At 55.4% G+C, this 22,259-nt stretch overlaps 1 protein-coding gene across 7 annotated transcripts in view; it reads right to left on the bottom strand.

Moving 5' to 3' along the window:
• Window positions 1-22,259, bottom strand: part of PDE2A (phosphodiesterase 2A) — an 82,160-nt gene that overhangs the window by 21,161 nt on the left and 38,740 nt on the right. For all 7 annotated transcript variants that reach the window (XM_054699514.1, XM_054699513.1, XM_037522912.2 and 4 more), the window contains 17 exons: window positions 19,331-19,419; window positions 13,754-13,863; window positions 12,883-12,938; window positions 7,828-7,887; window positions 7,165-7,318; window positions 6,914-6,966; window positions 6,632-6,706; window positions 6,491-6,532; window positions 5,918-5,986; window positions 5,529-5,659; window positions 2,896-3,007; window positions 2,428-2,467; window positions 2,219-2,282; window positions 1,730-1,802; window positions 1,397-1,574; window positions 1,124-1,236; window positions 421-498 (listed from right to left, as the gene is read on the bottom strand). In XM_054699514.1, coding sequence (XP_054555489.1) covers window positions 421-498; window positions 1,124-1,236; window positions 1,397-1,574; window positions 1,730-1,802; window positions 2,219-2,282; window positions 2,428-2,467; window positions 2,896-3,007; window positions 5,529-5,659; window positions 5,918-5,986; window positions 6,491-6,532; window positions 6,632-6,706; window positions 6,914-6,966; window positions 7,165-7,318; window positions 7,828-7,887; window positions 12,883-12,938; window positions 13,754-13,863; window positions 19,331-19,419 — 1,497 coding nt within the window. The remainder of the gene's footprint in view (window positions 1-420; window positions 499-1,123; window positions 1,237-1,396; window positions 1,575-1,729; window positions 1,803-2,218; window positions 2,283-2,427; window positions 2,468-2,895; window positions 3,008-5,528; window positions 5,660-5,917; window positions 5,987-6,490; window positions 6,533-6,631; window positions 6,707-6,913; window positions 6,967-7,164; window positions 7,319-7,827; window positions 7,888-12,882; window positions 12,939-13,753; window positions 13,864-19,330; window positions 19,420-22,259) is intronic.

A 22,259-nucleotide genomic window follows, 5' to 3' on the forward strand; every position in this document is an offset into this window, starting at 1 on the left:
TGCTTTTCCGGCACAAGGCCTGGAATGGAATGGAAAGTCAGCAGTCACTCAGGGCCCCCTGACCATGGTAGCTAAGGGTGCTGTGGGCAGGGCCCTAAGGGGGCTTCCCAACCTTTAATAATTCCCAGGGTGGGAATTATTCCCAGAAATGGAGGCTATCTGGCTGACCAAGTTCTTCCCTAGGCTGGGTCCTGGGCCCTTGGGGTTCAATCAGAAACTGCTTGGAAAAGAGGCTGCCCCAAAGGGGAGCAGGAGGCTGGAACTGCTCTGAATCTATCTTATTGAACAGAATAATCAGAAAGCCCAACCTGGTCCTGCGCCCCTGAGGATTTGAGGGGGCTGGGAAGGGATGGAGAGGACCAGGAAGACTGTGGGGACCCTGGGGCTCTGGGCAGGGCAGAAGTGCTATGGGGGCCTCACCTTCATGTGGTACATCATCATCTCATTGGCCAGATGGCTGCGGTACTGGGCCTCATTCACTTTCTTGTAGAGGAGGGACTGGGGGAAAAGAGAGGGAAGATGGGGCACAACAAGGTGGCTGTGAAATCTCAGAGTGTCCAGGGTTAGGACAAAGGGGGTCACAAAGAAGTCCCCTTCTTGTCTCATGCTGACCCTTTGAGCCCCAGCCTGGAGTAGGGAGCCCCCTCCAGCTTTCATCCAGATTCCTCTTGCTCATTAGCATTTATCTAATGCTAAGAGGACACCCCCCTCCTGAGCCTCACCCAGTCTTCAGTGATGGGGCCTGAGGGCAACAGCAGAGAATGAGAACTAAGGAGGGAGGTTAGGGTTAGGGTTAGGGTTAGCGTTAGGGCCAGGGTTAGGGTAGCATCAGGGATCTAGGGATTCGACTCCTGATCCAACATTTCACAAAACAAAGCTGTCAGGGGCTTGGGTTAGACTGCTTCCAGAAAAGGGGATTAATAATGACAACTGGGATTTCCTATGATCCTGGGAAGCTAACTGTACAGGACAGCCAGTCTGCCCAATTTCCCCAATTTTTAGGCCACGTAAGGTTGCATGACAACCTATCATCAGGCCAGGGAACCCACTGTTTGGACAGAACAAGGAGAGCCAGTGCCAGGGGAACAAAGGGTCCTGCTCCCGGGCCTCTGGCCCTGCTCACATGGGCGATGCTGATGCCGCAGTAGATGGAGAAGGCCGTGGCCAGGTCCTCGTCAAACTTGCTGAACCACGGCCCGTTGATCTTGTTCACCAGCTCCGCCACGCCGATGACCTCTGGGGGCCAGAGAGGGCTTAGGACTGGCCGGTGTGTGGTCACAGGGGACGTCCCAAGCCCAGGGCCCTCCAGGGCACTGGGGCTGTGAGGAAGCCCCTCCACTGGGCTCCGCCCATTCCCTCTGCAAGGCCCTTGGGTCCAGACCACGGGGACTCTCACCCTGGTTCTCGTTCTTGATGGGGAAGCAGAGGATGTTGCGCGTGCGGAAGCCGGTGCTGTCGTCCACGCCGCGGTAGAAAAGTGGGTGCGCATAAGCGTCCGGGATGTTCAGGATCTGGCCGGTGGTCGCCACGAGGCCCGCGATGCCCTGGTCCGCGGGGATGCGGATCTCGTAGCTCTGCCGGGGCAGGGAGCAGGAGGGGAGAAGTTAGTCTGGCCACAGAGAAATCGTCGACTGTCCTTGTCCCTGTTCCCAGAGCCCTCTGGGGGCTCCGGGCCCCCAGAATAAGGAACACACACACACACCCCCCACACTGCACTGCCCAGCCTCACCTCATCATCCACCACACCTCCATCGAACACCTTAGCCACCAACTCGTTCTGATCCAGCAGGAACACAGAGCAGCTGTGGGGAGATGGGCTTGGTTCACAGGGCCCAGACACCTCTCTCTGACCACCCCCCACTTCTCAGGACTTGAAGCTAAGCCCAGATTTCTGAAGCCTGGAAGGGGGGATCCATGGCACCGCTGAATCCAGGCATTAGTCCATCCCAAAGAAGTTTTTTTTTTTTTTTTTTTGTGGTAGCACTTACTATGTGCCAGGCACTGTGTTAGGAACTGAGGACCCATGGCCAGCAAAGCGAGCCCCGCTCTGCTGTCATTGGAGGTTAGTCTAGTGAGGGAGGCAGGCATGAAATAGAGAAGCACATAAAAGTCGACGAGTCCCATAGGAAGGCAGGGAAGGGGGATGAAGGGAGAGCGGAGGGATGAGAACGGAGAGGCAGAGCAGTCTCTTGCCCCACCCCGGGATAAATCCACTCACATCTCTGCATTGCTGAGGTTCCTGGCCTCTGTGATGATCTCCTGGAGCAGGACAGAGACATCATCTGTGGACGGGGTGGGAGGGACGTGGGGAGGCAGTGGTGAGATCAGGCCCATATGGCAAGGTCAGACACCCCCTCCTCTCCTCCCCAAGACACCAGCCCCACTCCCCCACCTACAGCCAGGTGTGGAAGAGTTTATTGCACTCACCCAGATGGGTGAAGAGGTTCTTTGCCACTTGGAGAAGAGCCTGGAAGGGGGGAAATGGAGATCATAGGGGTTCAGGTTGCAGGGGATCACCCTCTCAACACCACCCCTCCGCCACATCCGACAGCCCTAAGGCTCTCTGGGCAGGCTGGAGACCAGCATAGCTGAATTATATCATTCAGCTACTAAGTCCAGAAGTGGGAGGAGCCCAGTGAAGGTGCTGGGAATGTCCGGAGTTTCAGGTGCGCATTCCCCGCTGGCTCTAGGCAGCGGAGGTGTCTGCAGTACCCACATTGACCACTAGAGGGGGATCGCACACAGGGCCTGCTGGGTTTGGGAGGGCTCCAGGGCGCCAAGTTACCTGCCTGCCTACCTTTCCGAAAGAGATGGGCTGTCCCTTGTGAATGACTCTCTGGAGCTGAAAGCTGGGTAACTTTGTCCCTGAGGTAGAGGCACAAGCGGGTCACTCACCTGGCACTCACGCTTGAGCTTCTGTTCCTTCTGGAAGGCCAGGGTGTTGGTGAGCACAGTGCTAGTGTAGTGGAAGCAGTGCTGGACCAGGGACTCGTCCTGCTCTGTGAACCTGGGGGAGGGCGCCGGGGTCACACAGGGGGCAGCCGACAGACTCCTCTCACCAGGTGTCCTCACTTCCATTGCCCTCAGGAAGCCACCACAGCCGCCACTGTCCTGCACTGGGACCGCTCACCCTCAAATGGCTGGGGTGAGGTCCCCCTCAAGCTGGGAGTTCCAAAGGGAAGGACTGTAATCCTCCTCTGACAAAAATGTGTTTTTCTCTTCAGACTATTGCTTCGTGAAGCCAGAGCCATGTCTCTGGTCTCTGTCCCCGACACAACACTTCCCCCACCCAGTTCCTCCCCTCCCGGACTTCAGATTAGACTTCCTGTCATTGTCCTACTCTCCCCCGGACACTTGGGACCCTAATTTGGTGCCTCCACAAATCCTAAGGTGGTTGAGGGGAGGGCTGCGTCCATCCTACTCACAGAGCTAGCTCTTGTCTGACAAGATCAACCCCAAATACTATTGAGGTCATTCAATAGGGCCACAAAATGACTTGTCACCAGGTTGCTTTTAGGGCTGGATGGATCAAACTGGGGGGGGGGAGACCTGGGCTGAGGATTTGGGTAGGTCCTTCCAGTTGGAGAGCATCTTGGCCTTTTCTCTGCCCCCAGATTTCCCTGCTTAGGCCCTTCCCTATTTTTTGACTGGCCTCAGTGTTCCTGTCATTCTGGCTATCCAGAGACTCAGGTCTAAGTTCCCAATCCCACCATCTTGTGTCTCAGCCCACCTTCCTTACCATGGCATTTGAGGCCCTCAGTCTGGTCCTGCCCACCTTTCTCCTCTCATCTATGAGCATCACTCAGCTTCAGTTACACTAAGATCCTCATCCTCCTGAGAGGCCCTCAGCTCTTTCATACTGTCGTGCTTTTTCCCACACTGTTTGCTCTGCCTAGAATACCTTTCCCATCTTCCTTCCTCTGTGCCCTGAAAATACACTTCCAGTCTTGAAGGCAGAATCATGCCATATCACTGCATGCCCAGTACAGAACCTGGTACAGGCAGCAAGGAAGGTATTTGCTAAATGTCTCAAGTGTGCCCTACCTCTGCCCTCTCGCCCTCCCAACTGAAGTGATTCTGGATCCCTGGTTTTTGGGTTCTAGGCAGCTTCTCTGCAGTCACTGCTTTGAACTGAGCCCTACCTTGGCTCCTGCAGTCACTTTGCACTCTCCCTGAGATATATAGGACCAGACACCGCCTTGCTTCCGCCCTAGGCCTCAGGGCTGTCACCAATACCCCATCTTGTTTCCTTTCTGATACCACCTCTCTTCCAGCTCCAGGTCCAGGCCATTTCAGAACCCAGTCCTACACATGCCAGAGCCCTGCCTGGACCCCCACTCACTCTGCACTGTCCTCCCCAAGGCCCTTCCCAAGGCCATCTGACCAGCATAGAGCTGGACACATTAGGTGTTGTTTCTACCACGAGGATGCCCGCCAGTAACCAATGACAGAGATCCTGCATCCCCCCCTGCCTCCGCAGGCCCTGCCTTCATTTCCCTGGGGTCCTCTAACACAGAGTTCTGTGCTAGTGAGTCCTGCTGCCAGACCGGTCCCTGCCAGATCACTGCCCCATCCCTGGGCATGGGCTTCTCAAGTCCCAACATCTCTAGTCCCCACACTTCCTGTAGGAGCTGGCCCTCAAGCCCAGCCTGTTGCTTGGGCCCAGGGGCCAAACATCATGTCAGTAGCTGTTCACATCCATTACTGAGATCGACCCCTCACTTGCCTGCTCCTCCCTGCCTGTATGACTCAGCACAAACTCCTAGGCCTACTGGACCAAGTATGGTATTTGTGTCCTGCACCCGCACCCAGGGCAGACAAGGCCAATCAATCACAGCACTGTTTCTCATTAAACTAAGATCCATTCTCAACACCAGCTACTACCAATGAATGAGCTGGTATAGGACATAAAATCTATTTATGGTAACACTTCTAGTCCCCCAAATCTGACCTCAGTTCTTGAGCTATGATTCCTGATAGGCCTATTTACCTGACTCTGTCCTATCCACTCTGGACCAGAGGTTCCACATGATTCTTACAGCTGCCCTGTCAGTACCTCTAAAGCCCTTCAGCTTAGCACAGACCTGTTTCCTTTAGCCACTGTCCACTGTGTTGATGATGCTCTGAGAGTCCCAGAGAGTTCACCACCCCAGAGCACACCACCTTCCATCAGGCAGCTCCCAGCAGCAATGCCAAAACAGGGCATGGCAAGTGGGGTGGGGGGTGGAGTCAATATCCTAATAGTGGATAATCCAGATTGCAGGAAGTGGGGGAAAAAGAAGGAAACTGGGTTGGACCTCAACATGACTTTAAATAAGCCAAATGGGTCATGGAGAGCCAAAAATTACCCATGCCTCCGTTAGCTGCGAGGGTTTTTCAATCCCATGGGTGCACTGACAAACTAGCCTGCCCACTAGGGCTGGAACAGTACTTCCTGCCTAGCACCCTTCCCACACTGTTACCCCAGCAGAGCACCACTCAGTCTCTCAGCTCCGTCTCTTGATCCCTGTGGCCCAACCCAGACTCACAAATCTCCTCCAAGCTTGTTGAAGGCACAGGCCAAGGCCACCACATGGTCAGTGGCCCGACTTATGACAGGGACACAGAGCATAGACTGCAGCTCGCAGCCCAACATGCTTTGCAGCTGTTGTACATCCTCCTGCAAAGTGGGGGTGGTAAGGGAGAGTCGAGTCAGAACAGGGTCAGAACACTCTTCCCTCCCCCACACTCTGGAACAGGTCATTCTAAGGGACCCACGCAGGGTGGGGGAACGCTAACACGGGGGTGGATTGGTACCAAATCCCCAGGTTTTGTCTCCTTCATGCCTTGGCTGCCCTGTCCCAGAAACCCTGGCTCTGGGGGCTGGACAGCAAGTTCCCCTTGCTTGCTCCCCTGTTCCAGCCAGTCCACAGCTTACTGAGGTGAGGTCCTTCAGCTGGATAGACTTCTTGTCTTCCACCACCTGGCCCAGGCGTCCTGTGGTCAACTGGGGAGTGAAGAGAGGCTGAGTCAGGGCCCAGCTTTCTCCAGGTCAAGGAGCCTCAGACTCTCCCCGCTAATTGTGGAAGTTTTGACAACCTCTTTAGTTAGTCCAAATGGTGCAGTCAGCACTGAGGAGCAGAGCAGGAGCTCACCGGAACCCCCTACGGAAGACTCGGGGGTCTTCCCTAACCCGGAGAGAGGGAAAGCAGAACCCACGGTTCTCATCAGTCGCAACTGATTCTAAGACAGCCACATCCAGAATTGCTCCAACAGGAGTGAGCTGGCCCCAGGGAGGCTTTCTCTAGATTGAACATTTCTTCTCACGGGTCCTGATCATGGACGGTTGTGCTCTCTTGTAACATTTCTAAGTAGATCCCAAGATCCAGATAATTTCATCAGATTCCAAGAGATTCTACTCCTCTCAGTCCCTCAGGGCAGAGCCAGTCACGCTTGGCTGGCCTTAGCTGCTTCTGAAGATTCCAACACAAGGGAGGAACCCAGGACTTACCGGAAAGCTGATCTCTTCCTCCAGCACTTTTTCTCCCATGACCTGAGGAGGACAGGTTGGGAAAAGCAAGATTTTCCCCCTTAGCGACTGGTCCCAGGACAGCCACTCGCCTCACCCCACCCAGTGGACCTGGGTCCTCACCTTACAGGAAAGCTGGAGATTGTCCTCGGACACCAGCAGGAGGCAGCAGCGGGATGCCTGGGTCTCCTGCTGCACCTGAGACAGGGACAGAGCGAGGGGCTGACCGTGGAGCCCGGGCACCTTCACTTCCCACCCTCTGGCTTCTCTGAGCCTCCTGGGCTTAGTGGAGGAGACTGGAGGGACCGGGGCATCGAAATCTGAACGATGAGAAAGGGCTCACGGGACCTGGGTGCTGGAAGAAGATGGGTTGGGGAGTAGGGTGGGAAGGGGACAGGGACTCACGTATTGGAGGATTTTGAACTGCAGGGACGAGGCATCCAGTTCGTAGAGTTCCCCTACAATGGTGGGGCGCGGGTCAGAGACGACCCAGAGCCCCTAAGCCTGCAGCGCGTGGGGATCCACCTGCCAGCCCAGCCCAGCCCACCTGCTTTAGGGCCCCGCCCATTCAACAGTCGGCCCCGCCCACTCGAGGCCCCGCCCCTCTCCGTTCAACCCTGCCCCGCCCTCTGCCCTCCCTGGGGCCAGACCCTCACCGCACAGTTGCAGGATCTTTCGGTCCTGGTCAGTGTACGCAACCCCGCCTTTCTGGTCTCCAGGCGCTCCCTCCTGGGGATTCTGGGCCTCTTCTGGGGCCGCAGGGGGCCCGCGCTGCTGCAGGGCCTGCACCCTCCGCAGGGCTACCAGGGTCTGGGGCAGGACGAAAGGTGGGTGAGCCACTGAGCCCACCTAGTTACCAAGCTCACACCCCGACAATTACTCGCCTTTGCTCAAGTTGTCCCCTCTGATTCTGTGCCCATCGGCCCCAGTCCAGTACCAAACTCAGCAAATCACTCTCCTGTAGGACCCACTGGCCTAGAGTGTCCTTGGTCCATGAGCCCAAGTGCAGAGTTTGTCTCCACCTCTAGGCCCCAGACTTTTCTAGGACAGGACTGGGTCAAACTTCTGTTTCCACACCCACAGGCACAAAATCATAAATCTCGGGAAGGGAAAAAGCCTCTAGATGGTTATGAAGCTAGTACTTCCTGCTTACTGACAGGTGTTTGCACTGATCCTACCACTATCCTTATTTTCAGATGTGAAACCAAAGCTCAGAGAGGTTAGATGACTCGCCCAAAGGTGGTAGACTGTTGTGCCCAGTTCCCCTGTCAGTCTTCAGTAGCCTCACCTCTCCACCCCCCAGCCCTACCCCCACTCACATGCTTCTCCACAGCTTGCAGGCTCCACTCCTCACTGTCATTCAGCTGGCCACAGTGTACCTGGAGGAACATGGGAGGAGAACCACCTGTGCCTTCTAGCTTCTTGTCCCTGCCAGAGTGCCTTCCCCATACCCAGCACTCAACTGTCCCCACAACACATACATCCTCCAGTCTGTGGGTCTCAACGATAAGCCCATCTTTCTGACCAAGCAGATGCCTCCAAGAAAATCCCCTCCTCCAGGAAGACTTCTAGGGCTAATTCAAAGAAGTGGAACTTTTCTGATTTCTGCTTTTTCAGTCATTGTCCCTCAACAGCACAATGCTGGTGTGTAGTGGGAGAACAGGGTACCCTCAGACTCCCTTCACCACCCAGCCCATGGAACCCTTCCTGATTATGGAATCAGTGGTATTTGTCGCAACCTTTTAGCTCATCTTTTCTGAGTTGGGGTTTGAATTGCCCCTAAGTCTGGGGTAAGGGAAAAGTTCTGACATTTAGGATGCAACTGCTGTGCTTAAAAAACTTAGAAGGATGGATGGGTGGATGGAGTGATGAAGTACTTTCCCTTCCATGGGATTCTTTTCACCATATAGGGCAAGCTTCTACCAAGCAGATGAACTAGAGCCCAGAAAGTTTGAGTGATTTGTCCAAAGTCACAGAGCAGAGAGTGGCAGAGTTGGTAATGCACCACCACTCCCTCCCCTTCTCTGCCTACTCCCTCCCCTCTCCAGATCCATTCTCACCACCTCCCACCCCCACCATCCTATCCCTCTCCAAGTTCCCTGTGTCAGTTACCAGGATTCCCCTCAGCCCATCCTCCGTACCCTGTGATGTCCCCTCTCCCACTCTATGTGAGTACTTGGGGAGGAAAATGAGAGAGGAAAGGGTGCAGTCTGGGACCTTCTGCAGGCCCTGCCAGCAAGTCTCCCCACCAGTTTCCGGAGCCTACTCAGAGCTATTTGCCACCTGTGGGGCTCCCCACAGGGCCTGAGCTGGAGTCCCTCCTTCATCTCCCCTTCCCACTCAGCAGCCCCTGCCTGCCTCTACTCTAAGTCCCCTGCCAGGAGCAGATGGAGAGGGGGAGACCAGCAGGCTCTCTGGAAGCTCACAGTCTGGTTGTTGGAGGATGGAGTGGGGGAACAGGATTAGGGGGTGCAGAATTTCATACCTGAGGAAGAAGGGGAAGGCAGGCCAGGTGGGTGGGGACCTAAAGGCTATGGGAAGACAGAGTGGGTGGCCTCAGGGAGGCTTCCACGCACTGCACGAGAAGGATGAATAATTCCTGAAGAGGGGGCACCGCAGGCAGGTGACTGTCCTGGCCAGACTGGCTGGTTGGTGGGATGGGGTGAGGAGGGCCCAGGCAGGGGTGGGGCATCAGGAGGCAAGGGCCTTGTGTACAAGGCTAAGGAATTAGACTTTCACTTGACAGCAACCTGGGGCAGTAACCTGGCCGACTTAAGCATCTGTGGACCATGTGGTGGAGGGTGAACTGGAGAGAGCAGGAAGCACGTTGGAAGCCTGGGCCAGCAAGGAGAGTGCTGAAGGTTCAGCTCTGGATGAGCAGGGATTTGAAAGATGAACCATCCCCATGAGCTTTCCATAAATATTTTACAGTTAGTTAGCAGATGGGAAGAACATCCTTTTTGTTTCTCCACCTGGACCCTTCTCTTAGAGAAAAAGAGAGACTCCTTTAGGGTTATGACTGTAACAAGTTCCTGGGCTGCCAGGACAGCCTGGTCACAGCACAAAGCTGGGGGACTGCATGAGAGCCCCAAAAGACTGGGGCAAAGTAAGGAGTCCTCCTCCACCCACTAGATGCCTGCACCCTACCACGCACTCCTGAACTGCCTCAGCTCATCCCCACCAGCATGTGCACAAACACACCTACACATGCTCAGGAAGCCCCTCAGCGCTCCCACATGTGCTGCTCTCCCATGGAGATGCACATGCATTCACATGCACACACATGTGCACACACAGACACACACACAGTGTCTACACCATCCACGTGCACTTCCATATGCAGGATACTTGAGCTCACGTACACAGGAGCCAAGCACACACCTCTGGCTTCTCCCGTGTGCAAACGCACAACACACACACACACACACACACACACACACGACTTCTGCTCACAACAGGAGCACACACTTGCACCAACCCTGGCTAATCAGGGGGCGTGTCGGGCACAGAGGCAGCATTCAGTAGTGGGCACTGGTGCTCTAGACAGGGTTGAAGGCCCAGCAAAGCCCTTCACCCCTCACTCTCACCAAGTTCAACGTGGCTAATTGCACGAATACTCCATCCCCATGTAAGGAGCTGGTGTGGCTGGCACAGCTGGGGGGAAGAGTGGGCACAAATCACGCATCAAATGCCAGAGACCAAGGGCCGCCCATTCCTCAAAGGGACTTATTATCCCAGAACTGAAGAACGGCACCAAAGAGTCTTTTCACACAAAGATTCTGCAATCAAGGTGCTACAGGCTCTGAGCCACAGAAGCCCAGAATTCACCCAGGCAGCCCTGCTCCAGCAGGCACATTCCTCAGAGAGTCCTCCTCAGACCAGGTCTCCACCAGACCCCAGTTCCTTGCAGAATGTCCTGGTTTCCTTGCTGGTGCTTGCCATCATTTGCAGCTCTGTATTGTGTTGTTCAATTGTTTAATGTCTGTCTCTCTCACCCCTGCAGACTGGACAGTGCGAAAGCCTGGCCTCTCTTGTCTGTCCCTGTCGCTGCTGTGTTCCCAGCACCCAGCACACAGAGCCCGGCAGTGTTCAACAAAGATGTCTTCAATTGGTTGGGGGGGGGGTGCTTGGAGGGAGGAAGGATGAATGCCAAGAGCTGAAACTCAGAGAGGGGCATGGGGCAGGTTGAGGAAGGAGCTGCTACATCAGTTCTCTCCAGAGATCTGCCCTGTGACACCTTTACCCTCTGCACCCTCTGCCCTCAGGATCTGGTAGCAGCTGGGAGGTGCTGGTGCCTGTGCTGCCTCTGGGCGCCCCGGGGAGGAGCAGTGGGCTGGGATCTGTCACATGAGCCTGCACTGGGGAGAGGGGTGTCCCGGAGAGGACGGCGCAGGCTTGGAAGAAAGGCTGGACATGAACAACCCAAATAGCTTTCAAGAGCTCTTCAGTGTGTGGGTATTTTAGGAGGAGAGGGGACGGTTGTCAGGAACTTCTCTTGGTTGCCAAAGCCACAGGTACCCCCTGGCCTCACCTCAGCACCATCACACTCTTCCCCCGACTCCCACCACCTTCCTCCCCCACCTCACCTTTGCTCTTGTTGTTTTCTCTGCCTAAATATCCTCTCCCTTCTTCTCTGCCCTGGACCGCCTAGCCATACCCCCCAGTTCCACTCAGATGGTGTCTCCACAGTGAGGCTACTCCAGCCTCCCCCTCCAGCCTCCCCCTCACAGCTCCAGCCTCTGATGCCAGAGCACCTGCTGGCAACATCATTTCATTTGAGCTGTAATGCCCCAAGGACCTCCCTGCCTTCCCCCCTACTGAGCTTCCAGAAGGCATAAATGGGTCCGACCACTCTCTGTTCCATGAGAGTGTTTCGCTAGGGTGAATTAAATGTAAGTGACCTCACCCCATGCCCCTTCCCCCCACCCCCACCCCCAGTCACAGAGGCCTTTCCTCTTCCAGAATAGTCTGGACTCCTGGCTCAACCTGAGTCCAGGTGAACAGTGGTCATGGCAACCATCCTACCCACGAGATAAATAACTGTCCAAACATCTTCCCCCGTACGAGCTGCTTCCCTCCCCAGCCCTCACAGCCCCAACACAAGGAAGTCCTTCTCGGGAACCTGGCACACACACCCCTCCTACACACGCCTTTTTCCCGCAACAGAGGTGGGTGGACCGAGCAATCACCCCCACACAGCTCACAGCTCACCCCTGTGCAGGGCCCTAGCCCTGGCCTTCTTCAAAGCAACTGGCTCTGCCACAGATTGGGGCCAAGGGAGGGGGGAGCGCGCTGAGAACTCTGTGCCAACAGCAGATCCGTTCCCTGCGGGAACAGAAGTTGGGGGGCGGGGAGCAGCTTGTGGGAGAAACCAAGTAGGGGTGCATCTCCCTCAGTCTGGCAGATGGGACGATGAGGAGAGCAAGCTAAGTGCCCCTTCCTTCCTCTCCTTTCCCCATGGACCGGCCGCCACCCCCACCCCCTCCACACTCCCTGGCCAGCACTCCAGAAAGGTCAGGCGCCTCAGGAACCTTTAATTCCATTTTAATGAGCTCAGGAGGAGTCCTGGGGCGCACCCAGACCCTCTCATTTATCTGTCTGCACCCTCCCCCTAGTTGGCCTTTTACTGAGGTGGCGGCTGCCTCAGTGGACCCAGATCCCCAGTAAAGGTGATTTTCAGGCTCTAATCCCTCGGTTCCTAGGACAGGACAAATATTTTGAACGCCCACCTCCTTATGGAGAAGGGGCACACGCCGGCTTGGCGGGTGGGGCTCTGTCAAACCCTGGGGCAGAAGAGGGTAAAGGGGGAAGCTCTACCCTGGGTTGCCGCTGGACTCCTCCAGGTGGTGAGGTACCCCTCCACTGAGCATGGGCCCCCCAACCAGAAAGCCTGCCCTGTTGCAGACTCAGCCATTGGGCTGGCTGCCTTCCCAAGCAGCACCTCCTGTGTACCTCCTGTCCTCAAGCCTCCTAGCTCCAGTCACCCCAATTCTGACTGGCATTCCCATACTCTGTGCCTTCGTGTCCTCTCTGGACACTGTCCCACCCACCCAGGAGGAAGCCAATGAGGACTCACACTCAGGGTCCCTCGCCAAGAATGCCGTGGGGACTGCAGATGGGGCTTGAACACCCCTCAGGCACCAGTGACTTGATCCAGCTCATTAGGTTGGGGGGTGGGTTGAGTTATGGGAGAAGTCCAGGTTCCTCCAGGATCCCCATTTTCCCCCAATGCCAGCCCAGTTTGAGTCTCTCTCTCTCTCTCTCTCTCTCTCTCACACACACACACACACACACACACCCAATCAGACTCTACCCACCACTCTCCTCTGCTCCCCTCCCCACATCCCACCACAACCTCCTGGGTAGGCTCTTACCAAGATGACAGCTGCCACGGCACCAGCCTCCTTGTCCACCAGCGGTATGACCAGCACTGAGGGGGAGAGGGCAATGAGGTGGTCCTGCGGGGCCAGTGAGGCTCAGAAACACTGAGCTGGGACCCGCGGAGGGAGACAAAGACGCAGACACAGAGAGGCCAGGACAGAGACACGAAGAGGCCCAGAGACCCAGAGAGGAAGAGAAGGGTCCTGAGGCAGCAACAAAAACCACAACATAGATGACCCTGCTTAGATGGAGACCCTCGCTGGAGGATTTCTCATGGTCCCTGGGAGGGAGGGAGGCAGGGAAGGCTGAGCACCCCTATTTTACAGATTGGGGAACTGAGGTCCAGAAAGGGGAAGTGACTTGCCCAAGATCACACAGCAAGTCAGGTCTCCTGACTCCCAGTCTTGTGCATTTTCCACATCGAGACAGAGGACAGAGACCTAGAGAGACTGAGACGAGGCAGAGAGACATGGCGGACAGGGGGCACGGAGAGGAAGAGAAAGAAAAACAGAGAATGACAGAGAGAGTATGACGACAACAGCCCGAGTCACCAGAGCCCAGCACATCTCACTACGGCCACTGGCCCCTGAGCCCTGGAATGAGCCAGGCCCTTAACCTCTTATCTCATTTGCGCTTCCTCAAAACACCCCTTCATGGTAGCTTCTGTTACCCCCATTTTACAGATAGGAAATCAAGGCTCGGAGAGATTAGTGGCACAAAAGAGAGAGAATTAGATGGAGGGATTGCTGGAGACACAGAGCAAGAGAAAGAAAAAGACAGAGAGATCAAGACAGGGCGGAGGACACGTGCTCGGGGGAGCCGGGGCATGGTCCCTCCCCGCCCCGGCCAGTCCCCAGCCCTTACCTTGGGTGTCAGGAGCCAGCGGGGCCACCAACTTGGCCAAGGGTTTCCCCGGCAGGTCTGAGGGGCCCAATCCATTGCAGCCCAACCGCTTCTGGGAGGTCACAGCGTCTCTGAAAAGAGGACATGACCCACCTTTCAGCCCCTAAATCAAAACGGGTCAGACCCTGACCTGGGGACACACATCAGACGGTGCATCTGCAAGCGCGGGATAAGCCGAACTGCTATAAAGTGGACACAAGGAGGGCAAAAATGAAAAAGTTGGGGACTCTGATACCCTCCACGCCCCCCATCCCCGACCCCACCCCCATATAGAGGGGCAGGAAGGGACAGTGCAGCTTCTGTTAAACACAAAGAGGTATTTTAAAAGCATCAAGAGGTTATGTAACTTCTCCAAGGTACCTCAATTAACAAACAGTGAAGCAGGACTTGAACTAAGCAGTAGGCACCAGAGCAGCTTAACCACAATACCGGAACTTTCCTGAAGACCTGAGGGGGTGCGAATCTTGAACAAGGTGTTGGCATGAAGTAGAGGAAGAAGAGGGCTGAGATGTGATGGAGGGAAGGAGAGGCGTGAGCCGAGGGAGGATGGTGCAGGAAGGCTGAGTTTCTCTCTGCCCTCACCACACGCACCACCCCTCCCCATCTCTCTCTCTTCCTGCTTAATTAAGCGCCTGATTTTTCACCAAATGTCACTCCCTGATGATTAATTGTCCTGGGTTCCTCATCTCTCATCCTGCCTCCACTTAATTGTGTTCATAAGAACTGTCTGGCCTGCATAGAAGAGAAGCTTGGGGGGCTGGGACTCCTATGTGTGCCTGCAGGGTCTCCAAGGGAACCCCAGCAAAGGTCAAATGAAGAAAAGAGAGGTGGTGGCTGGCAAGTCTCCAGATCAGGAGGTCACAGTGGCAAGGGAATTTGAGGACCAAAGAGGCCTGTCAAGGTCACTTGGTATTCCAAACCTGACCAGTTCACTCCTGGCCCCTTTGACAACTTCAGAATCTACAAGAAACTGTGGTGTCTTCTACCTTCTTGTCCTCATACCCTGGGCCTTTAGATTCCTGGAGGGCTGGCCTCCAGTTTTGAGCTGTCCAATGGTGCTAGTCATCCCAGAATGGAATAGTGATCTGGGGTGGTTAGGAGGGCCACAGCTACCACATTTCCTGAAGACTAAACTGATGACGGCCGGGGCTGACCCAGGTGATCTTTAGCCAAAATGCCTTCATGTGAATCCCACCTAGCCACTTGGCTTCAGACAATCTGGTGAATGGGTAGCCACAAGGTGGCACTGGTTCCTGGGTTGCTGGTCAGAGAACTCAGGTTTCATCCTACTGCCCCCTGAGGGGCCCCAGAAGGAGCTTGGCCTCACCCCACCTTGATATATCCCTCCCCTGTGCTCAAGGCCTCATGACTCTCCAAGGCCTCACCCCTTCCCTCCCAAGAGTCCCAGACCCCAGGTCCCCAAAGGCTGCCTGGAGGCCTTCCCTGGATGTCGCTGAAGGGTGCCCACCCCAATCTACATTATCCCCTCCCTCATTTCCCCCAGAGTGGCACAAGCAGCCAGCAGGTCCCTTGCAACTGGTCCACAAACAACTCTAGCTCCTCCCTCTTCCTTATCTCCCCATCCAGTTGGTGAGTCACCCCATGAATCTCACAACTGTCCTCTCCACTCCTAAACCACTGCCCAACTCCAGTGTGACACCCTCCCCCGGGCCTGCAACAGCCTCTTCCCCAGGCTGCTGTCTCGTCCCTTAAACTTATGCTCTGTACCAGAGTCACAGGTTTTCTCAACTGAAATATTTATGGGAACATTCTACCAAAAGGCTGTCACTCCTCGAATATTTATCCGGGGTCTTTTCAGTCAGACTGAGACGAGACTGGGAGTGACACATGCCAGGCCAAGGAGACAGGAATGGTGGTGTGGAGTCCTGAGCCTGAGTGTGGGGTGAGGGTTCTGGAAAAGGGAGCAAGAGCAGGCTCCGCCTGTCCAGGAGCAGGATAAAATGGGGTCAGAGAAGGCTTCCTGGAGACGGAGATGACTGTGGCGAGTCCTGAAGAACATGCAGAGGTTATCAGAAGGATGTGCAGGCAGAGGGAACTCCATGTACAAAGACTCAGATAACAGAAAGAACGTGTCTGCTGGAAGGTCCAACGAGGAGGCTGGATGCAGAGAGCAAGGCTGAGGTGGTGCCAGCGTCCTGAGGACAGGGCTTGGTCTAGAGCAGTGGAGCCCTGGGGGGGCTCTGAGCAGGGGAAGGTAAAGTCAGATTTGATTTCAGGCTGATCACACCCGATGGCTATCTGGTAAAACTCTCACTGGAGAGGGAGAATCTGAGGCGGGAAATTCCATCTCAGGGAGGGCCACGGTGGTCCCTGGACAGCACAAGAAGCTAGGCTGAGGCAGGTCAACCTTGACTGGGCCTCTCTGTGTCTTGGGGTGGGGGTGGGAAGCCTCAATCTTCAGGAGTCCTAGTACCTGAACTCCTTGATCTGCACCCTGGTCTCCCTGGCCCAGGCAGGGGCATGTCAGGCCAGGCTCACCTCCACCCACCCCTTGGGAGTAGCCCTTCCCAGAATTCAGGCCCCCTGGAAGTTCCAAAGACACCCGCAGACTGGAGGGGAGACACCACTGGTGAGTGTCCCCCACCCAGATCGGGGTCTGCTTTGTCTACTGTGCATACCCCTGGTGGCTCTCCCACAACTCAGGCCCCACCCTGCCTCCTCTACTCTCCTGGGCCCCTTGCATCCCTGCACCACCTGCCAGGCTGATGTTGGTGGGTGAAGAGACTCCACACCCTGGGCCACGTGTCCGGGGGAAGGCTCGTGACTCAGCCGGGTGCCTGGGTGGTCATGGTCTGCCCAGGGGAGATAAAGACAGATGGGCACAGTCTGGGGAGAGGAACGGGTGTGGGCTTTATGACGGTCCCGTCCCTTTAACAACTATTTGTTTAGTAGAAATTGTAGGGGGAAAGGCTCTCTGTCAGTGGATTCAATGACCTGGAAAGAACTGAGTATCCAGGCCCCCTTCCACTTTTCTAAGCCCCCTCTTTGAGGAGTCCCCCATTGCTGATCCTTCCTCCCCAGAACTGCAACTGTGCTGTGACCCTTTCATCTCTCTGGAGAAAAATTGTGATTCAGGCCAGGTCCTGGGCCCTCCCTCTCCCTCCGGGGAGACTCTGGAGATGGGAACAGACTCTTCTGGGCCCTCCCACCCCGGACAAATAAGAGAGATAGATAGATTCTGCAGTGAATGGGGACTAGGTCAGCTCTAAGGAAAAAAATTGCTCTAGGTTGGGGCCCAGCCCCCCAAATGGTAACAGAGGGAGACAGCCAGCTCAGGCTGATGTGGGTGGTGCCTCTGTGCAGCTGAAAGGCCCGATTTCGCTGCACTCAGCAGTGGGTAATCAGAGGCTTTACGATGGCAGGAGACACAGCAAGAGGAAGGCGTCAGGACTGGGACACAAATAGGCTGGGAGATCAAGTGGAGGGGGGCCATGCAGCACCCACAGGAAGGAGGCAAAGCCTTCCAGGAAGCCCCTCGCCCAGGCAGTCTTCCAGGATTCTCTTCTGTCCTGAGGCCCCTTCACTGCCTCCAGGATGCAGAGTTGGACCAGAACTCAGACACCAGTGCCCATCCAGTCATCTCACAGAAATACACAGAGGCCCAGAGAGATCACAACCGCAGCCGTGTGCTCCTGGATCCCAGGTCTCCAGCCCTGGGTCCTTTTGTGGACAGACATGTCACTAGGGGTGGTCACAAGAGCCCAGCACCTTTTCTGAAATCTGGGTCCTCCTCAGTGCCGAGGAGCTACGGCGCAGGCCTCCTAGAAGGCCTCTGCCATCCATGGGAGGTAAGTGAAGTATGGGTTGGTCAAGATGGCTATGGCAGAGGAAGGAATTTGCAGCGCAGGAGCAAGCACAAGAAGACAGGAAAGCCAAAACACATTTGGGGGATAAAACTGGGTATCTGTGAGCCCATTGAGGGGTGGGGGACAGTGGCAAGAAGGGCCTCCTCACTCCTCCCTTGGGCCTTCTTCACCCTAGCTCCCCACACCCTCCTTACCCACTCCCAGCCCCTTCCTTTTGGCTTTTATCTGCCTTTATGGTCTGACTCCACTTCACACCTGCTGCTGTTTGCCAGCCCTGCCAGCATCCAGGACTTCCTGCAGGGGCAGGAAAGCCCCACAGGAATATTTGTGAGCTCAGAGGTGCAGGAAGGCCTTTCTACGCCACTTGGGGGAAACTACTGCATGAGGTGAGCTCATATTAAGCAAAGTTTCAAAAGCAGGGGTGGGGACACTGGCTCAGAGGAGAAAGGGGCCATTATAGGATTTTTCCCCTTAAGATTCCAAAGACCTTCAGCCTTCTCCTGCCATCTTACAAACAGGAGGAGAAGCAGAGTGGGGACTTCTTGTTTCACACTGTCCTTGAAGGGAGAAGTGGTCAGGAGATGCTGAAGCGGAGAGTGTCACTCAGCACCCACCCCATGGGGAACAGAATGGGAGAATGGGAGGGGGGAAGGCTCTGGGCTACTGCAGAGGCACCAGCCTAGGCCATGGTGGCAGGGCCAGCAGAATACTAGTAGCCGGGAAGTCAGCGTTCCCAGTGCCAGGAGGGGGACAATGGATTTCAGGACCAGGCAGGGGGCACTGCCTCTGCTAACATCCCCATTATGGCTGCCCACCCACTCTTGGCTTCTGACCACACTGCCCTGGTCCCAGGATGGCCCTGGGATTCTTAGAAGGTATAACCTGCCCTCCCCTGGGCCAGCACTCCTGCCCTTCAACAGTTTCCCTTCTGACAAATCCCTCTCCCGTCACTGTCCCCTGAATGATCCAGAACAAGGACACCTGAGGCCAGCTTCTGCCTCATGACAGGCTGTGACCATAGTGTACTGCGCCCCTGCGCCTAAAGCCAGTGATTCCAACATCCTGTCACATGAACAGAAAACCGGACACTTAACACTACGTATGGATATAGTTTCAAGAGCTTTACATTTACTCATATAATCCTCCCAAGGACCCTATAAGTACTATTATTACTTCCATTTTACAAACAAGAAAACTGAGGCCCAGAAAGGGCCAGTGCATGGCCCAAGGTTATATGGCTAAGCCAGGATCTAATATCTGAGGCCAGCAGTGAGACCAGAACCACAGCAGGCCGCAGCCTCTGATCTCATTGCTCTGAGCCATGGGGGTGACTCCAGCATTCCACAGGTCAGCACTCTGTGATGGGAAGTCTGTGATTTCATGGCTCTGTAAGAACCCCCGGCAGTTCTCACACCTGCTGGGGTTCTAACTGTAACTGATAAACTGTAGCCTAGATCTGAGAGTGCTGTGAGAAGGCCGCAGCAATTTAGAGGAGCCATCAGGAGAAAATATACCCACTGGCACTTTCCCAGCACCGTCAGCTTCTCCAAAACAAGAGAACACGCCATCTCTCTGCTGTGCCTGGCCAGGAACCCCACCTGGCAGGGAGGTCAAGGCTGGACAGGGCGGGTCAGACCAGATGACTTTGGAAGATGCCCAGCCCTGAGATCCTTGAGGGTGTGAGAGAGCAAGGGTGTGGAGAATGGCTCACCGGACTTTCCCTTCCTGGGGCAGCTCGTGCGGGGGGTCCTCACAGACCAGTCGGGACTCCCTGTCCAGCAGGTAGGTGTAGACAGTCTCCTAGGAGAGAAGATACTCATGAGACCCTGCGGAGAGGCCCTCCAGTTGCCTGCTTCTGGCCTGTGCACAGGTCAGGACGGCAAGGTCAATAGATCCTCTGGGGGTGGTGGGCTCAGGCATCTATTCATATTCCCCAGGTGATTCAGACACGCAGCCAGGCTGGAAAAACTCCCTTGTGAACTTAGCACCTCACTTCTCCTCTTAGAAGGGGTTCTGGGCAGTGATCCATGAGCCTGCCAGATTTCCTTACCTATCATCCCAAATTCAAGGGGCAAGGGAGAGAGTTGGAAGGTGCAGACAAATCAGACCACCCCCCACCTCAGGATACTCTCCACCATGACTCCAGCCTCAGCCAACAATGAAGTGTTCACTCAGGACCATATCTAGAAGGGGCTCAGAATGCCTGAGAAGTTTCCCTCCCACCTCAGCAACATAGACAGTTCAATAAGAAATCACACACTGAGATCCAAGCCAGGAGGTCTTCCTGGAGGAAGTGCTCTTAAAGCTTGTAACTATAATGGCATTTAGATGCATTCAGGGAGCAGGCAGTGCATAGAAGAATGTCTTGTGAGTAGCAGGTATGTAAGTGTAAAGTACATGGAACATTTATGGAACTGACTGTGGAGTCAGGGGTACAGGAGGTGGGCTTGGGGTTAGCAGGGGCAGAGCTGGAGCTGGAGAGGATGATGGGGACTCTGCTGGACAGTAGGAGAGCAGGGTACCCTGAGAGACAGGAGCAGATTTGTATTTTGGAATGATCCCTCCAGAGAATGAGATCAAATTCCCTCTCAAAGCTTTTCCAGTTTTTTCCTCCATCCATTGGCCTGCCCCAAGGGCCCAGAGCAGTCTCTGCCTCAATTCCAGGCCATATCTTGGCAGAAGTACTTGCCCTCAGTGACCCACAGGGAAACCACATTTTATCCAAACTGGGCTTGCTACCCTTAGGAATGCACAGCTGGTCGGTCCAGCCTCAAGGCTCATCCCCAGGGCATCTAGGCTGGCACACCCACCAGGGCACCTTGCCCATGAAGACTTGCCCTCCCCTCTCCCAGGATAGTCTCAATGGCCACAGAGGACACACGCTGTGTGTGATGAGGGAGACGCAGAGGCCAGTCCTGCCCAGAGGAGTCCAGGCCCCAGCAAGGAGGCACCCACATGGCCAGCCAAGTATCAGCGGGAGCTTGGAGGGCTCATCCCTGATACCCTCTCTTTGCTGAGGGTATCAGGGAGGGCTTCTGGAGGAGATGATATAAGAGTGGGTATTGAAGTGGGTATTGATGTAAGAGTGGGTATTTCTCAGCAAGTGTGAAATCTTTCTTAGCAGTAGTTGCCTTTCCTGACTGACAAGCCACAGTCCTGCCAGCCACCCTTTTGCCCTGGCTGCCCCAGCCAGGCCCCATCCCTTCCCTCCCCCCAGGGAATGCCCCAACTCTACTTCCTGCGGAGCTGAGCTAGGCTCCCTGAAGGCACAGGGCCTGAGGGGAGGGAGTGGCAGACACAGGTAAGGCAGCAGATTTGTATTTCGGAATGGAGCCACACTGTCCTCTGGGGTAAGAGTCTAGGTGGTGGGCTCGGGGTAAAGAAATCAGAGGAAAGAGGGGCACCCACTCCCCTCCTCGTCTATATCCAGTCTCCTTGTCATCTGACACCTTCAGCAGCATAGAAGGGGCCTGAGGGGTTTGGCCTAAAATGGTTAAGAGACCCACCAGCACCCAGGATCACACTGATAGTCCTGCCTTGGCAGAGAGAGGGGAGGCTAATCTGGGGGTGGGGAGGCAGGGAAGACAGAGCCTCACTTCACTTCCGGATGTCCGTCTGTCTCCCACCCCCTCACTCTCAGCCCTCTGGGTTAAAATTAGCTGAGTTTATTGAAGAGAAGGAGGGACTCATTTCAGACACATCAGCACCATCTGCATTCGGGGCTGCCTGCCACAATGGGTGCTGATGAGGGAGCCAGGTGCCAGTGGCTCTCCTCCCTGCGTTGGGGGAGACCCCTCCCCCATCTCCTCTCCCTTCTTAGGGGCAGAGAAGACCTCCCATCTCCCCCAACTCCCTGGGGACAGAGAAGATTCCCCCCATTACCCCAACCCTCTTTGGGGGTTGAGCTCCTCTGCACAATCAAGTAGGAGCTCCCCAGAGTCAGGGTGTCTCTCCTCAGTAGGCCCGGGTAGACATTTTCCACTTTCTCAGGAACCTAGTTGCCTGGACCACAGCTGTCTTCCGAGCCCCCAGTTTTGGGGATATAATTCATCCAATGCACGGCATCTACGCTGGCACACCCACCAGGGCACCCTGCCCACGAAGACTTGCCCTCCCCTCTCCCCGGATAGCCTCAATGGCCACAAAGGACCCAGGGAAGCCTCGCAGATGCTGTTCTGCCAACTTCCTTACCTCCCCTTTCCAGATGTGCCTCTAACCCAGGCCAGATGTTGCCTCAGTCCCATCCTTCTCCAGGAGGTTTTATTTTTGGGTACCAACACACCACCCACTTCCTACCAATTTCATGCTCAATAAAGCTCACTCATTAGCCCTCCTCCTGGGCTCTGAACTTCTAGGAGGTTTTTGAGAAGGCAGAACTGAAGAAAAGGAATGGGGGTGCTTAGAGGCCAAACCCCATTTGTCCCTGTCACACTGTATGACCTTGGGGGGAGCACCCTCCCTCTCTGGGCCTCCAGCAGCTCATCCATCAAGCAGCTTCAGACACAAAGGATTCTGGTAGATGGAGTGTCACATTCTGAATTAGCCAGATTTCCTGGAGTAGAGACTGCCCTGGGTTGGTGTCTAGCGTAGGAAAGAAGACATTCTAGGACTCCATTTTTGGCATCTTCTCCAGGAAATCT

The sequence above is a fragment of the Talpa occidentalis genome, unplaced genomic scaffold (genome assembly GCF_014898055.3).
Source record: "Talpa occidentalis isolate TD23 unplaced genomic scaffold, MPIMG_talOcc4v2.1 talOcc4.3, whole genome shotgun sequence".
In the NCBI taxonomy this organism is placed as follows: Eukaryota; Metazoa; Chordata; class Mammalia; order Eulipotyphla; family Talpidae; genus Talpa; species Talpa occidentalis.